The 17,257-nt window shown below is 47.6% G+C and overlaps 1 protein-coding gene across 1 annotated transcript; it reads right to left on the bottom strand.

Moving 5' to 3' along the window:
• Window positions 1–11,132: 11,132 nt before the first annotated feature.
• On the bottom strand, window positions 11,133–11,927 carry LOC136154191 (melanoma-associated antigen 10-like). Its single transcript, XM_065916459.1, has one exon. It carries the CDS (start codon window positions 11,925–11,927, stop codon window positions 11,133–11,135), a length of 795 nt encoding a protein of 264 aa, XP_065772531.1.
• Window positions 11,928–17,257: the final 5,330 nt, after the last annotated feature.

Genomic DNA, 17,257 nt, shown 5'->3' with positions numbered 1-17,257 from the left:
CTCCATCCAGTGACTGCTCAACATCATGGCCCCAAACCCAGGAAAGCATGAAGTCTTCATGAGGAGCTGAAAACACCAGATGAGCAGCCACATTGTGTATTATGGACTCCCTAAACTATGGTCATGTGCAATATTGCATTTCTATCTAAAAATGCTGGAAATAGAACTGCCATGGGTAGCTTTAAAAAATCCCATTTTTCATGAAAATCTGATCACTGCTGTGAAAGAACAAAATGATGGCAAGAAAGAGCTCCTCAGAAAATGACAATCTGAGCCCACGTCCTCCAAGTGCTGGGTAACCAAAGTGACATTTAGGAGGAAATGACCAACCAGGCACAATAGGAAGGGAATTTAGGTTTGGAGGAGTACAATATTCTGATGACTTCCAGAAGTATAAAACCCAGTCTTTCCTAAAGTATTCTCTGGCACATATCAAGACACAGAGACCTTTGACCCTTGTAACAGGATAAACATTCTGGCCCTTCCCTGATAGTGTATGAGTTTAATGTCAGTACACAAGAAACAAGTGCCCGCACAGTTTGAATTCCAGGCCTGGCCTTCCTGTCACTATTACACAAAAGTGAGTGTATGAAAGGAGTATTTAGTAATTCTATTTCACTTTCGCTTAAGTCAAAAGGACCTGAGACTGTGTTTGGTTAGCAAACCCACCCTTCTAGCAACAGAGAGGTCGAGACAGTAAGGTGATAGATACCTAAGCACAAAAAATAGGCCTACGACCAATGTTCATCACAGCACTGTTTATAATAGCCAGGACATGGAAGCAACCTAGATGCCCACCAGCAGATGAATGGATAAGGAAGCTGTGGTACCATGGAATATTACTCAGCCATTAAAAAGAATTCATTTGAATCAGTTCTAATGAGATGGATGAAACTGGAGCCCATTATACAGCGTGAAGTAAGCCAGAAAGATAAAGACCATTACAGTATACTAACACATATATATGGAATTTAGAAAGATGGTAATGATAACCCTATATGCAAAACAGAAAAAGAGACACAGATGAACAGAACAGACTTTTGGACTCTGTGGGAGAAGGCGAGGGTGGGATGTTTCGAGAGAACAGCATTGAAACATGTATATTATCTAGGGTGAAACAGATCACCAGCCCAGGCTGGATGCATGAGACAAGTGCTCGGGCCTGGTGCACTGGGAAGACCCAGAGGGATCGGGTAGAGAGGGAGGTGAGAGGGGGGATCGGGATGGGGAATAAATGTAAATCCATGGCTGATTCATGCCAATGTATGACAAAAACCACTACAATATTGTAAAGTAATTAGCCTCCAACTAATAAAAATAAATGGAAAAAAAAAAAAAAAAAGCTACCCATGGTTTAAAATAGTTCTGTCTCTGTTGGCTATGTAAGTGTCAGGCACCTCTCCTACAGATGTTTGCCGAGGCGTACTTGTCACTGCTCCTGTTTGTGTTTGTGGTCACGTTGACCTGTTTCATGTATTGAGAGCCAAATAAAGTTGATCCAACTAGATTGCAGGAACTGTGAGTAAGACATTATTTAGCGAACACTTTCTGATCTCCCACTAATAGTTGTAGTACTATACAGGTTATGCATTTCATCAGGGGTGTGTTGGGTAGTTTCTGGATTTTGAGGAACTGTACAATTCTACTTAAGTTCTTGAATTTATCTACTGTACATAAATTTGTTCTTAGTATTTTCTTTTTATCCTTCCACCATCTTTAGTGTAGGGCTTGTAGAATTGTAGTGCTAGTCAGCATTTCATTTCTCATATTAGTCATTTTTCTTCTCCTTTTCAATTTTGCTTATCTGGCTAGAGTTTTATCAATTTGTTGATCTTTTCAATAAATCAGTTTTCTTTTTTCCCCATAATTCCTTTCCTTATTTTTGATTTTAGTTTTTTTCTTTTCCTCTTGTGTTTTTGGTTTGTTTGTTTTCAGATTCTTTGGGTAAAGTTTTCTCTTTTTTTTCTAAGTTAAGGTGGAAGCATAGATTATTGATCTATTAGTCTTTATTCTTTCTTAATCTAAACATTAAATGGTATAATTTTCCCTCTTAACACTGATTTAGCTACATCCCATAAATTATAATACATCGCATTTTCTTTTAATTCATCCCAGTGCAGTTTCTACTTCCTTGAGAATCTCTATTTGACCTATGGATGGTTGATTAATTTCTAAGTGTTTTGAGATTTTTCTTCTCCTTCCATATTGTTTGCCTTCCAGTTTCATTCTTTTCTTGTCAGAGAACAAACTCTACATCATTTAAATTTTTTCAATTAGTTTGGATGATATAGGATGCTATCTTGGTGAATGTTTCCCATGTGCTTGAAATAAATGTGCATTTTGCTCTGGTTGATATAGTGATACTTAGATGCATAGTGTTTGTGAATCACACAGGGCCCAGTCTCTCCCTTGGGGAATGGTGCAGTTCTCCAAGCTTTTGGTATCCTGCCTCTGGTGAGAGTCCTACATGCACAGCTCAGGTTGAACTTAGGAGTTACTACAGCTTGCTGGAATCCCTTGGTCATATTTGGTATTCTCCACTCTCTGCCCTCACTCTTTGGCTACCAGCAGGCTTTCCTTCTGGTCCTCTCACTCAGAGTGGCAGGGGTGGGTGGGTGGGTATAGTTTCTTCACTCTGTTGTGTACTTCCTTTGAATGGATTCGCCTAGATGACCAAGTGGTGAGATAATACAAAAATAGTGCAACAGTCACTTCTCACAGAAGTTTTCTTTACAAAGAGAAATACCACCCTCCCTCAAAATTTTAGGTGTCTGCCATGCTGTTAATGAGTCTCCCACCACAGGGTTACAGATTTGGGCCTAGGGCTTTTGCTTCTATCCATGTTATAAATCCCTCAGTATATTCATGCTATTTTGCTTTATTACAGGGATCAGCAAACTTTCCTGGTAAATGGTTAAATTGTAAATACCTTCGACTTTGTACGCCATATTTTTTGTGAGATAGACAGATTTTGTATTTTATGATTTATTATATTCATAATAACTTTGTATTTAATGTATTCATATTTAATGCTTATGATTTGTTACTTCACTGATCGATTTACTTTATTATAATATTATAATAGTAATTAGCTTATATTATATTTTAATATTTAGTCCTTACCCCATGTTCTTTTTTTGTTAGAGGATCATTTCACATCCAGCATACCACAGTCTATGTAGCTGTCATATTTCCTTTAACTTCTCTTTGCAGTGACAGTTTCTCAGACCTTAGTGGTTTTTTTTTTTTGTTTTTTTTTTTTTGATGACATTGACAATTTTGAGGCATCCTGGTTAAGAATACTGAAGGGACTTCCCTCAAGGTCCAGTAGTTGGGACTCTGTGCTTCCACCGCACGGGGTGTGGGTTTAATCCTTCGTTAGGGAACTAATATTCTGCATGCTGAGTGGCCAAAATAATTGAAAACATCCAACTAGTTTGTGGCAACCATGAGTCCCTCTTTATCCCTCACCACTTTACTCTTGAGCTCCACACAGTGCAGGACACTCTGGCTGTCCACTGAGTTAAGGGTGGGGTGCACAGCTATTTGAATATCATGGTCCTTTTCTCAAATAAAAGGACAATTTCATGGACTCCTACAAGAAAGCCATGGAGTTCTAGGAAATCAATCACAGCCACTCTCAGTTCAGCACAGCTTCTGCAGACATTGGTGCTTACTCATCACAGGAGCATCTGCTAACACTCGGTGGGAGACATGGAGTTACCATGATAGAGAACATTTCTCCAGTTCCCAGAGGGGGAAATGGGCATTCTCAAGATCTCACCCTGGAGAGCCAGCTCTCTGTGCAGCCTTTCCCAGCTGGCAGAGTTTGGAAAGGGTTTTGTGGAGGGAGAGTGGGAAAGACCCAGATAAGTCGAAGCAGGGGTAGAGTGGCTCTTGTCCTGGTCTCTGTTAACCTGGACATTGCGTTCAAACCTAGAGCGGGGGAAATAGCCTGGGAAGCCCACAGTCAGGGCAATGTGACCTAGAACAGAGGTTCCTCTACATCAAGAAGGAAAGTCTCTGTTTATTATCTCTACAGATATTGCAACATAGATGCTCATGTCCTTGGGAGTGATTCTGGCTCCTGACTCCTGGGCGGTGAGGCCTTGACTCTAATCCAAGGCAGGTGGGTCTCTCTTTGTATCGCTTCATTCAGATAACTGGAACCAAGAGTAATTCATCACTTTGTGAAGGATTAATCAAGTGTGTTTCAAGTTCACTTCAAAGACAGTTCAACTGATGAAAATATACAAGACCCATTACACATGAGGGCCATAGGCAGGTGCAAAATTCAGAATCGGACTTTAGGAGAGCAGAGCTCTATGGAGATACTGTTAGACAGTCTTCACCCATGTCTGCTGGTCTGTTGCATCTTGCTCTGTCATGTGGTGTTTACTAAACTTGACTGTGTGGTGATAATCGTCAAAGCTGGGGAATGGACTCACATTGTTCTCTATTTGCATGTGGGGGGAGAGGTGACGCTTTCTGCGTAATCGATCTTTGAACCAGGAAAGCGATTCTTAACCTGCATGTGTCCTCTAGTCCCGTTAGGTATTCCTGCTGTTCAGTCAGGGAAGGTAAGGGAATTTGAACTTTAAAAAGTCTGACAGTGTACAGATGCCAACTTTAAGAAATTAGAACAAGCAGAAAAGGATTCTGATCTGCAGAATCCTTGTGGGATGTGGGCGTGTCATGTGGGATGCTGTACTGGAGCCAGAAGCGACAGTAGCTCCCAAGGGACGTTTAAAATTTCACTCACACTGTTTCTTGCTCCAATCTGGAAGTATCATATGGGTGAATGACACCACCATTGCAGTTAGGTTTACTCCACTAGAAGAGAAACCTTGCTAGCAAGGAAGGATGGAGTTCAAGCAAAAATCTTGACATGTTGATATGACACATTTATAAATGGTGACGTCGTATTAGCTACCACCTCCATTCTATCACATTTGTGTGTGTGTGTGTGTGTGTGTGTGTGTGTGTGTGTGTTCAGAATGTAGAAGTTCTACTCTCTTAGCAATAGTCAAGTATTTGATGCAGAATAGAGCTATAAGCATCCTGCTGTACACTGGATTCCACAACCTGTTAGTATTATAAGTGGGGGCTAGTACCCTGTGAACAGTCTCTCCCTATTTCCCCATCCCCTAATTCTTTGTAAACACCACTCTCTTCCCCATTTCTCTGTTTGTCCTTTGTACTTTTTAAATTTATTTTTAATTTTATTTTGTTTTTGTCCTCGTTGCTCAGCATGTGGGTTTTTAGTTCTCCAACCAGGGATCAAATTCATGTTCCTGGGACTGGAAGTGCAGAGTCTTAGCCACTGGACTACCAGGGTAGTCCCAGTTTGTCCTTTTTAGATTCCACATGTAACAAACCGCATTTATCTTTTTCAGTGTCACTTATTTTACTTAGCATAATGCCCTCAAGCTCCTTTCAAGTTGTTGCAGATGGCAGAATATGTTGAATATGTCGCATCTTCTTTATCCGTTCATCCACTGACGGACACTTAGATTGTATCCATATTTTGGATACTGTGAACAATGCTGTAATAAATGTAGGAGTGAAAATATCTTTTCGATATCTTATTTTCATTTCCTTTTGAATATACACTCAGATGCGGAATTGCTGGATCATATGGTAGCTTCCTTGATAGTGTTCTTTGATTCACAGACTTTTATTTATTTATTTATTTATTTATTTATTTATTTGATCAGGTCCAATTTATATATGTCTTTCTTTTTTTTTTTGCCTCTGTTTTTGCTGTCATATCCATGAAATCTTTACCACCTAAAATATTTCTAGATATATACATAAACACATGATAGGAAGTACATTTATAATTCTTTGCTCTCTCAACCAAGAGGTCCCCAGACCAATGACCCTTCAGTACCAATGAGCACAATGAGTGTACAGATCGAGATTTGCCAATACCTTTTGACAACAAAAGGAACAAGGGGTTCCATGGAAAAATTGATGATTCTAGAGTTGGGTCAGGAAATATGGAAAATGAGCCTGGAGCATCTTTGTATCATGTGAAAAAAAGTACTCAAAATTTTTTCAAAAAAGGAAGCAAAATGTCCAGGGATATGACAAAGTTATTTACAAAGGCAGCTGACAGGAAGAACTCCCAATAGCCAATCTGAGAACAATTTGAAAATAAAAATATATAATGTTGTATTGGATTTTAACCCAAAGTATAGTATAAATACCATGAGTCCATACTGAGAAAAATTAATTATTTCTTAATTACGCAAACAAGGATAGACAAATCTCCCACAGAGAAAAATTCCAGTTTATGCAGACACTCCCACTTCTAGAGAGTGGAGCGTAACTTCCTACCCCTGAAGCCATGGACCATACATCGAGACTTTCTTCCAAAGAGGACAGATGGAAAGGGGACATAAAACAATCACTTTATCGCATAGACACCTGACAAGCACTACCTCAGCCACATGATCAATGAGAGCATCACCAATGATGAATTGTACTAATAGAATACACACTTGCTATGCTGTGATGAGAATGGGATTTTACATCTGTAATATTCCTCCCCCAAACTTGTAATCCCAGACTAGTCATGAGTAAAATATCAGATAAATCTCCCAATCAAGGGACATTGTTCAAAACATCTACTGAGTACTCCTCAAAACTGTCAAGATCTTCCAAAACAAAGAACTGTTAAAGCTAAGAGGAACCCAAGGAGACATTACAACTAAATGTTAGGGTGGTTTCCTGGCCAGGATCCTGGAGCAGGTAAAAACCTATAGAAATCTGAGTCAAGTGTGGGCTTTAGTTGATAATAAATAATGCATCAATACTTCCTCATTAATTGTAATAAATGTATCATATTAATGTAAGATATTAGGAATAGGGGAAACTGGGAGAGGGCATATGAGAATTCCACTATTTTCACAAATATTATTCAAATTTTAAAGGATTACAAAGGAAAAGGTCAAACTAAAGTCTATTGACAGTTTCAAAATAAAAGACACAAGGAAACTTACGGCAAAACATGCTGAGTATGTTAAAAAAGGAAATAGGAAACCAAGCACAAGCACACGGAACTTGTAAGTGTGAAACAACCCTTCCTAAATTATCTTCAGCTTTTCCTCTGCCTTAACCTCCAGTCTAATATAATACACTAACCGGGCCTCTTCCACCACAGAAACATCTCTGGATCCAATTTTTCTCAAGCCCCACAAACACTGCCCTTATCCAAACTCATATATGTTTTCCCTGGATATGAGAAGAGCCACCAATCGAGGCCAGGTATAGACCTAGAACCCTGTAATGCTCAAAAACCACTTTAAGATGTCTGCCAGTGTTATTTGCCACAGATGTCTGAGAAATTCCAGGCAAGGATCAGTGTCTTGCCAAAGAAACAAGGGTCCAGAGCAAAACTTTAGCTGTGTGTATGTGTGAACATGCTTAGTCGCTCAGCATGTTCGACTCCTTGTGACCCCACAGACTGTAGCCCACCCACGCCCTTGGGCTCTGGTCTATGGGATTTCCCAGGCAAGAATACCAGAGTGGGATGGCATTTCCTCCTCCAGAGTATCTTCCCACCCAGGGATCGAACCTGTGTCTCCCACTTTGCAGGTGGATTGTTTAACACTGAGCCTCCAGGGAAGCCATGAGGAAACACAGGGACTTCTCAGAGGAGCAGAACATTCACTGAATCCTTAAGCCAGGGGAGGCGCCTGTCCAAGTGGTGATGGCCTGGGCAAGATCAGCTTGGGAACAGGGTGGTGTGTTTTCACACAGAGGCAGCTGCTGAAGATGTTGGATCCTGAAAATGACCTCCAGATAAGTCGGTGGGGGCAGGGGGCAGTTTGGGCCTCCTAGCAGCCAAAGGCCTGAGGTTCTTATGTACCCAGAGCTAGATCCCATCCACACCTAACAGTCATATCCAATAAGGGGCATGAGGAGTACCTGTTATGATGGCTGTCACATGTCCATCCTGGAGTGACCCCCGGGTCCCGGCCTTGGCCTCAGAGCACAGATGTCCTCATGGAGGCCAGGGAGGCAGCTCACCTGCAGCAGCATCTCCTCCCCGCTCCCTCTCCTGACCAGCCCTGGGCAGGTCAGGTGGGATCTCCAGGGGCTTGCTGCTTCTACCTCTCTGGGGCAGCCGGCTCTCTTTGCAGCCTGCACCCCTGGGACCCCAGTGTCCTCTCTGCCTGGTTCCTTTCCAAATCCTCGTTTGAGTCTGGAGACTCTGGCACCTAGGAGGGCGTCCTGGGTACCACCCTTGCCATCTGCTAGAGCCTGTCCTCTGTTCAAACAGCCCGACTGGCTCCTAGTTGGCTCTGCAGGTGGCTGACCAGACACCCCTTTTCCTCTCATACTCAGGCTCAAAATCCATGACCTTACAGTCACATTTAGAAGACCCTGAGTTTTCTCCAACACGTGGGATTCCACAGGGAATGGTCTGATACACCTCAGGATCATAGAGATGCGCCCCATGAATCCATGGCAATGATTACTACTGACTGACCATAAGGAGTGTCAAGTCCTGTCAGCTCCACCTGTAGCACTGTGGAAGGGGATGCTGCTCTGGGACTTCCAGATAAAGATACACACATGAGGTCATCAGGACCAGGGCCTAAGCCACTCTCAGTGGGGGGCAGGTAGGACAAAACCCAAGGCCAGGTTCTGAGGGAGTGGGGGCACTGTGGGCAGCAGGGTTGTTTCGGGCGGGGGGGCTCGTGGCTGGGGCCCATGAGGAGGATGCTCCCAACTCCAACAGGGACCTTTGACAGCTGGCTGCTATCCTCCCGATGGAGAACGAGCAGAACCCCGAGGGGACTGACAGTGCAGCTCAGGGTGGGTGGGGGCACGCTGTGGGTTGGGGGTGCGTGGAATTCCTGTAGCCAGCTCCCTGCGGGCAGCCTCTCTCAAGGGTCAGAAGTACAGGACTTTAGTCTCTGCAAGAAAAACCTCACTCGGAGTCCTCTGTGTCTTAGTGTTGTCCTGACTTGAGGATTAACTCTCAGGTGCCTGTGTCCCTTCAAAACAAATGGTCATGACAAAAATGCTTCTTCTCAAAGTTCATTGATCACGGGTCATGGCATCACCCATCCTAAGTGAAGAGGCCTGGCAGGCTCATGTCCCCATGTGTGCAGGGAGAGAGGAAGACAAGAGGTGGTGGAGCACCTAAGATCTCTCCAATTCCACACTGCCTAACAGATGCTCAACAAAGAGCAGCAGTTAGAATTTATAATGACAAAATCTCAAAAAAAAAAAAAAAAAAAAGACAAAATCGCCTATGTTTTGGGGAAGAGAGTCTGAGCAGGTCACATGAGTCTTGAAATTCTCCACCTTTTCCAAGTGTCCATTGACTATGTGGCAGTGACCACATGTGTGGCCAGAATCACATCTCCTGTTCCCATTGTTCTCTGGCACTCAACAGGGAGAGCTACCCCTTAGAGTTGCCCCTTCAGCCCGTTGCACCCACATGCACACCCCACTGCAGTGACCTCACCAACTCCTTAGGCCCAGAACTCTCTCCTGTCATTTGATGCCAGGCACAGCCTTAGGCTGTGAGTCTCTGCTGTCTCCACACTTCTGAACCTGCGTGAACCTGGGGACGCTGGTGGATGTTGCATCTTTACTGGCTAGCACTTATTTCTCCTGTTATTCAGATCTCAGACTCTGTCCCTCTCTCCTGTGGAAATAGTTTTGTTTTCAAGACACCTCATAGGATTGGCAGCTCAACAGGAAACGGAATAGAAAACCAGTCAAAATTGCTGTTCTGTGTGTTTTCCTCCTAGAGGTTATATTATTCAATTTGGCTGTTAGTGTGTGTTTGAGGGGGTGGGAAACAGTGTCTTTCTCGGCTGGGAATCAAAGTTCCCAGGATCCAGTCAGCCAGCAGGATTTCTCCACTTTCACTCATTTCATCCCTCTGAAATCTAGACCATGCTCACAAGTGGCCAAAATAAAGTCCAGATGACCAAGTAAATGCTCATTTCAATATATTGGTAATCAGTTTTCCCAGGACAGAGAGAAGAGGGCCAACCCAGGGAATACTTGGCCATACTTCAAAGCAACATGCACATTTCTCCAGGATTCTGAGCAGATGGTGGGGCAGTGGTAGAAAACACCTCCTTTGTCCCTGTGGTTAACAGCAATGCAACAACTATCAGGACCCCTTCCTTCCCAACCCAGAAAGAGATCTCTCTGTGTTTTACCCAAGATGCAAAAGGACACTTCACATCAATGATTCATTTCAGACTTTCCTGTCACCCCCAAGATACACTGTCGGCAGGTCTGAGGGATGCCATCATGCAGCCTCATCACAATGACCTCCCACAGAAGGAACCCAGCTTCCCAAAGTCCCAGAACACCCTGGCTCAGACACTGACATTCCAGTGCTCCTCCTGGAGCCTCACCGCCCCGCCCCATGCTGCCTTGTTTAGTGGGACTAGGGGACTTCTCTCCACCTTCTTTGTGTGACTAGGGCTACTAGAGCATCGCTCTAGGTGTGGGGGTGTCCTGCTTCTCCTAGTGTCCCTACTGCAAACCCAGCCTTTCACGGAGCAGAGGCTCCGTAAAGGTCTTTGGAATACACGAGCCAGTGAGCAGGGGGCTCAATTAATTATCTGCTACTTCCTTAAATAACCCAGGCAAATCCAAATGCACAAGAGATAATTTAGTTTTTGAAAATGACACACAAGAAGGACAGAAGCATGAATTCTCTACAAGTATTTTTATCATCTAGTTCGTCCCCCATCAATGTTGCTGCTAAATAAGCTCACTTTTCCAAAACAGTTCTAATTCCAATTCCACTCCATTCTGTTCAGGACCACAAAACACAATGGAAGAGTTTCCAATATCTTTTACAAAACAGCAAAACTCTTGTTCATGAATTGGATAAGCACAAACGCTCTGTGATCAGCATCATTCATGAAGCTAAGACACTGAAGTTTATTCAGTCCTCTATGAAAACAAGCAAAGTTTGAAATTTTTCTAAGGAAAGCAGGTGAATCTCCAAGTCATCATAGAGAACAGGAACCCAAAGATGCTATAGACTGGTTCCCCAAAGTGCCCCAGGGCCTCACTTCTGAGAAGGCTGACCACTCCGTCTTCAATCACAGAGGGAAGGATCACCTGGATCCTGCTCTGGCTCAGGCAGCCTCATCCTCCTCCCTTACAGCCTCTGCAGACAGGGGTGGGAAGGCCCTCGAAGCCCTTTCTTTGACCCTGAGCAGAAATGCCATGACTTCCTGCTTGCTGGTCTCCACATAGGCCCGGGGACCCCACAGGAACTCATAGCGAGCAGGGTAGCTGTAAGGCACCTGCCGGTACTCCAGGTACCCCTGCTGCACCCACACGTGTATCAGAAGTGTCCTGGGATCCCCAAAGACACAGTGCACACTCCCGACACACACACCCAATCTGCTGAGTGCTCCCCAGACCTTCTCCTCAGGGGCACGGTCCCTATTCCTCATGATCAGGCTGAGGATCAGCACCAGGAGGCCGGCCTTGGGCATGCTCTGCCCACCGCTCAGCATCACATCACAGGTGAGGCCCAGGTTGGGGACCATGATGTAGATGTGCTCCCTGGGGTCCACCTCCTTCACCTCCACACCACAGACCAGCTCCAGGCACTGTGAGGCTTGGCTGAAGACCACCGGGAAGTGCTCCTGGTTATCCCTGAGGACCTTCTTCAGTATTTCCGCCTGGGAGGTCAGCTCCTTGGCTCGATACTTGAAGAGCAGGAACTTTATTAGGTTAGCTTTCATCTCCTTCAGAGCCTCCTGGGGCAAGGGCTCCCCAGTGGCTACGGAGGACACTGTGAGGGAGGAGGTTGAGGTGGATGCAGCCACCCCTGCCTCAGCCTCCAAGAGCTGCACATTCACTGGGCACTGGGCCTCGCCAGGGTCCGGAAAGCCTTCCTCGGGCTTGCTCAGCTCACTCATCTCGACCATGAGCACGATGCCTGGGATCAAACCACAGACAGGAGTGGGGCAGGGGAATAGATGGGGATCACGGGCCAGGCTAGGGGAGAGAGGGGCTGTGAATGGCCTCAGCTGAGATCCACACCCTGGGCGGTCTCACACAGGCCACTTACAGGTCTCCTTTTGTGGGGTGCTCTCAGACCTCACAGGGGCAAGCCTCCACGGCAGCCAGTCCGCTGGCTACCTGAAAGAGGAAGGGAGGTGTCTCCCCATGGTGCAGTCAGCACAGTCTGTGATTTCCAGGGCTGACAAGGTGGGGGATTAAGCCCTTGTGGGGTCCCCTCTGTTCTGGGATGGGGAGCTCCTGGTGCACACTCTGGGCACCCTCCTCACCTTGACTCCTGGGACTGCCTGGACCACCTCTGCCCTCTGACCTCAGGACTGGAGCCTCAGTCCTCTGCCTTCCTCTCCCGGTTCCTGGAGCTCCTGTGAGAGAAAGGGAGGGGGCAGCTCTGCGGTATCCTGTGGCACAGCCCTGAGCCTTCCATGACAGTACGAGGGGTAGACTCTGTGAGGTCCCCCAAGTTGTGTGGTAGGAGGTCCCCTCAGGGCTCCCTTGTAGTGCTCACCTTTCCCCTGGCACGACCTGGTCCCTCCCCTCTGGGGACCTGCATGGAAATTCTGAACAAGGTCCGAGCCTGAACAGAAAGCACTGAGGGGCTCCACATGCAGCCGAACCTACCCAGGGTTTCCTGTGGGTCCTAGGCTGGGGAGATGCTCAGTCCTCAACTCCTCCTCATGTCCGGCCTTGGCCTCCCAGCACTGGCCACAGGGGCGGGGGTCTCCTCAGTCCTCCCTCGGGTTTGGGGAGTCCAGCCTCTGCCGACCTGAAGTCTCCACCCTCCGCCAGAAAAACCTCACCTCCTAAGGTCCCTAAGCCAGAGGCCAAGAAACTGCTCACCCCGCTCTAGGGCCTCCAAGAGTCCACATAAGGGCCAGGATCCCTGCCTCCCTGTTGGGGTCTTTCCGCCTCCTTCCATCCTCTCATGCAGCCTGGACTCCAGGCAGGACCGGGAACTGTCCCGTCTGCCATTTTGAGACCGTGCCGCTTTCACGAGATCCCCAGTCTCTCTGAGAACAGCATGTGAGGAAGGCAGACAGGCAGTGTGCTCTTCTTACCCCCAGCTCTCCCAGGGCCGACTACAGGGGCGGGGATCTGTGGGGTTCCGTCGGTCCTCACGCAGGGTCGCCTCAGCCCTCCTTCAGGCACCTCACCTCGCCTCTGAGCAGGACCCGGGATTCTCTGCTCTCCCCAACTGAAGCTCCGCCCCTTATACCAGGGCCCGGTCTCTCCAAGACCCGGATGTCAGGAAGTCAGATCATGCCTGATGTACTCATTCTACCCCCACAGTTACCCTGGACTGACAACAGAAACGTGTTTCTCTGAGGTGTCCTGTGAGTGGGGTCCAGGGTCCTCTAGTTCTCCTCCTCAGGGTCCTCAACCTGACACCCTGCCAGACCTGAGAATTGGACCGCCTGAGGCCCCACCCCATATGCAAGGTACCCAGTCTGAGACTCGGATGTCAGGAAGTCAGCCCCCATACCAGGTCCCCAGTCTGAGATCCGGATGTGAGGAAGTGAGACCATGCATGTTGGGCTCATCCTACCCCACGGCCGCCACGGACCAACAGCAGGTACAGGCTTCTCTGAGGTCTCTTTTGATTGAGGTCGGGGTCCCCTCAGTCCTCCCTCAGAGTCTCCAAATTGAAACTCCGCAGGAGCTGGGCTTCTTCCCTCTGCTCACCTGAGGACACGCCCCCTCTCCCAGGTCCCCGTTTTCTCTGAGACCTGGATGCCAGGTAATGCAGCATGAGCTCATCTGCCCTCTGTGCTCCCTGAGCCTTGATGTGAGGGTCCCACCTCTGGTCAACACAGGGGTCATCCCCAGATCTGCCAGGGCTCAGGATGAGGTCCCTGAGGGAGATTATAAGGAACCCCACAGATCCCTACCCCTGCTGTCAGCCCTGAGCCACCCTGCTGGTGGGATGAGCACTTGGCAGCCTGTTCTGACTTCCGCATCTGTGTCTCAGATACATTAGGCATCTGTCAGAAGGGGCAGGGCTTCAGATGGGCAGAGGGGAAGATCTTAGTTCTTTGGAGGGTCAAGGTGAGGATGCTGAGGGAGGACTGAGGGGACCCTGAACCCCAGAGCAGAGTGGGCTCTGGGAGGACATAGGGCGGATGAACATATGCTGCATTTCCTGACATCCAGGTCTCAGAGAGACTGGGGACCTGGTATAGGGGGCCTACTTCCTGACATCCAGTCTCAAACTGGGGACCTGGTATAGGCAGCTGGCTTCCTAACATACGGGGTTCAGCCTGGGTTCCTGATATAGGGAGCAGACTTCCTGACATCTGGGTCTCAGGGTGACTGGAGTCCTGGTTTAAGGGCTGGGGGCTTAGTAGGGGAGAGGAGAGAATCCGAAGACCTACCCAGAGACAAGATGAGGTCCCTGAGGAGGACTGAAGGGACCCCACAGATTCCCGCCTCTGTTGTCAGCCCTGGGAGCCCCTGGGGTGGGAAGAACACACTAGACCTGTCCTGACTTCCTGACATCCCGGGCTCTGAGAGACTGGGGACTTGGTGTGAGGAGTGGGGACTCAGGGGCAGAGAGGACAGAGCCCAGGTGAGTCGGTTTTTCCCATCAGGTGACCAGCTTTAGCATCAGTCCTTCCAATGGATATTCACAGTTGATATCCTTTAGGATGGGCTGGCCTGATCTCCTTGCTGTCCAAGGTACTTTCAAGAGTTCCCCAGCACCACAGTAGTACTATTTTATACATAGTCATGTGTATCTGTTAATCTCAAACTCCTAATTTATCGTTTCCCCTGCTTTTCCTCTTTGGTAACCATAAATTTGTTCTCTGAGTCTGTATCTGCTCTGTAAATAATTTCGTTTGTAGCATCTTTTTAGATTCCACATATAAGTGATACCATACAATATTTGTCTTTCTCTTTCTGACTTGCTTCTCTTAATATGATAATCTCTAGGTCCATTTATGTTGCTACAGATGGTATTACTTCATTATTTTCCATGGCTAAGAAGGATTCCTGTGTGTGTGTGTGTGTGTGTGCACACCACATCTTCTTTCTTCTTTATCTAATCATCCGTTGACGGACATTTAGATTCCTCCATATCTTGTCTGCTGTAAATAGTGTTGCAATGAACATTGGGGTGCATGTATATTTTCATATTAGACTTTCTGTCTTTTCCATGTATATATTTAGGAGTGGGATTGTTGGATCATCTGGGAGTTCTGTTTGTAGTTGTTTAAGGATCCTCCATACGGTTCTCCCTATTGACTGTACCAATTTACATTTCACCAACAGTGTACAAAGGTTCCCTTTTCTCTGCATCCTCTCCAGCATTTATTCTTCATAGGTTTTTATGATGATGGCCATTCTGATCAGTGTAAGGTGATACTTCATTGGAGTGTTGATTTGTATTTGGATGTTAATTAGGAATGTTGAGTTTCTTTTCATGTGCCTGTTGGCCATCTGTGTCGTCTTTGAAGAAAGGGTCTTCTTTGGAGAAAGGGTTTTGTGTCAGGGTCACACAGACTGGGTGGCTCAAACTACAAACGGTGTTGGTTCAGGAGGCCAGCAACTGAGGTCAAGGTTTTGACTGACGCTGGTTCTCATGACGGAGGTGGAGGGTCGGTTCCATTTCTCCCCCCTCACTTCTGGGGCTTTGCTGGCCATGGTGGCTATGTCTGGGCATGGAGAACTCCACCTTCCTCTTCTCCTGGAGCTCTCCTCTGTGTCTGTCTGTCTCTAAATGTGTCCTTTGTATGGAGACAGCCGTCCTGTTAGAGGAGGTTCCATCCGAATGAGCTCACTTGACCACCGTCAGCTCTGAGAAGACCTTTCCTTTGTCTGCAAGGTCACGCCGAGGTACTTGGGGTTGAGACTCCAGCACCTGACTCTGAGGGGACACGATGATACTCCTCACACCCTACAAAGGCTCTAAAGTAAGAACACACTGAATTGTTCTAAGGGTGAAAGGACAGCCTGCATAGCTACTGGGGGTGAATCCAGGGGTGAGGAGAGCAGACCACTAGGGTAGGAGCCAGATCAGGTGGGGCCTTGTGGGCCTGTGAGAACTGTGGCTTTGCTGTGTTTGGGGAAGGAAAGGCCCGTAAGGTCCTGAACTGGGTGCCTCTGGGACTTTGTCCCCGTCATCACAGAATCATGGAAACGGAGGCTCCCTGTGAGGTGCTGAGATGCTGCTGATGTTCAGGCCCTTGGCTCTGCTCCTCTGCCTCCACCCCCCTCGAGTAAACAGGGAACCCCAACCAGGTACAAGGAAAGAAGTGAGAATGGAGGGGCGAGTGGTCAGGTCCCTTGCAGTCATGGGCTATCTCTCTATCCCTCGGCTCCTCCTCAGCAGTCAAATGAGGTGACAGTAACCTAGCGGGTTATTTGAGGTTTGAATTCTGTGATCCTTGTGTGGTGCCATCCCAGGCCCTGACAAGGACATGACCGTCCCAGTAGTTTCTGCTCTCTGTTCTACTCTAGGCTCTGGGCAGGGACCAGGGCATCTGCTGACAGTGGAGGCCATGGTGTGAGAAGGGATGGGAGGAAGGTGGCTCCCAAAGATGAAGACACCCGGGAAAGACACCTGGCAGGACGTCTGAGATCCAGGGCAGCCCCAGGGTCGAGGCCAGATTGGTTAGCACAGATCTGCGCTCAGCAGCCCTGGGCTAAGATGGAGGATCTGCAGAGCATGGGCAGTGATGGGGCCAGGGAGCTGAGGGGTGGGGTGGGGCCCAGTGTTGGGGGAAACCAAGCCCAGGACTGTCCCTGTCTGTGCTGGGAGAGGACCAGAGCCCAGCCACTGGCTGTGAAGCCAGGGGACCCATCCTCCCTCCTGAGTGCTCCCAGGGTTTTAACTCCCTCTTTCTTCAAACTCACCTCATGCCTCTCTCCTGCTGTCCCGCCCTCCTTCCTGACCTCCCCACAGACTGCATGTGATGGACGGGTCCTCTGGCTCACCAAACCCAGTCAACAGACAGTGTGGAGATGGGTGGAAGGAAACAGCCCTCTGTGACCCTCCCCTCTGTGTCAGCTTGCTTGGAGGATGCCTAGACACGTGGGGCTGATGTCCGGCCCAGGGCTGTGAGCTTGCAGGCCGCTGTGTCAGGCTTCTGGCCCTTGTGGATCTGTGTTTCCACAGCCACGTGAGGCCCTGGGAGCCCTGGGAGATGAAGTTCAGTTGTCTGTCCTGAAAGACTTATCCAGGTTTCTTCTTAAATGATGTCAAGAACCTGGAAACGCGGTCCGTGGCCTG

This window comes from Muntiacus reevesi, chromosome X, assembly GCF_963930625.1.
Source record: "Muntiacus reevesi chromosome X, mMunRee1.1, whole genome shotgun sequence".
Taxonomy (NCBI): Eukaryota; Metazoa; Chordata; class Mammalia; order Artiodactyla; family Cervidae; genus Muntiacus; species Muntiacus reevesi.
Note: the sequence above shows the minus strand (reverse complement) of the source record. Positions and strands in the feature narration are given on the sequence as shown.

What these genes read in the sequence shown, in the direction of transcription:
- LOC136154191 (XM_065916459.1), bottom strand. Translation starts at nt 11,927, where the DNA reads ATGAGTGAGCTGAGCAAGCCCGAGGAAGGCTTTCCGGACCCTGGCGAG.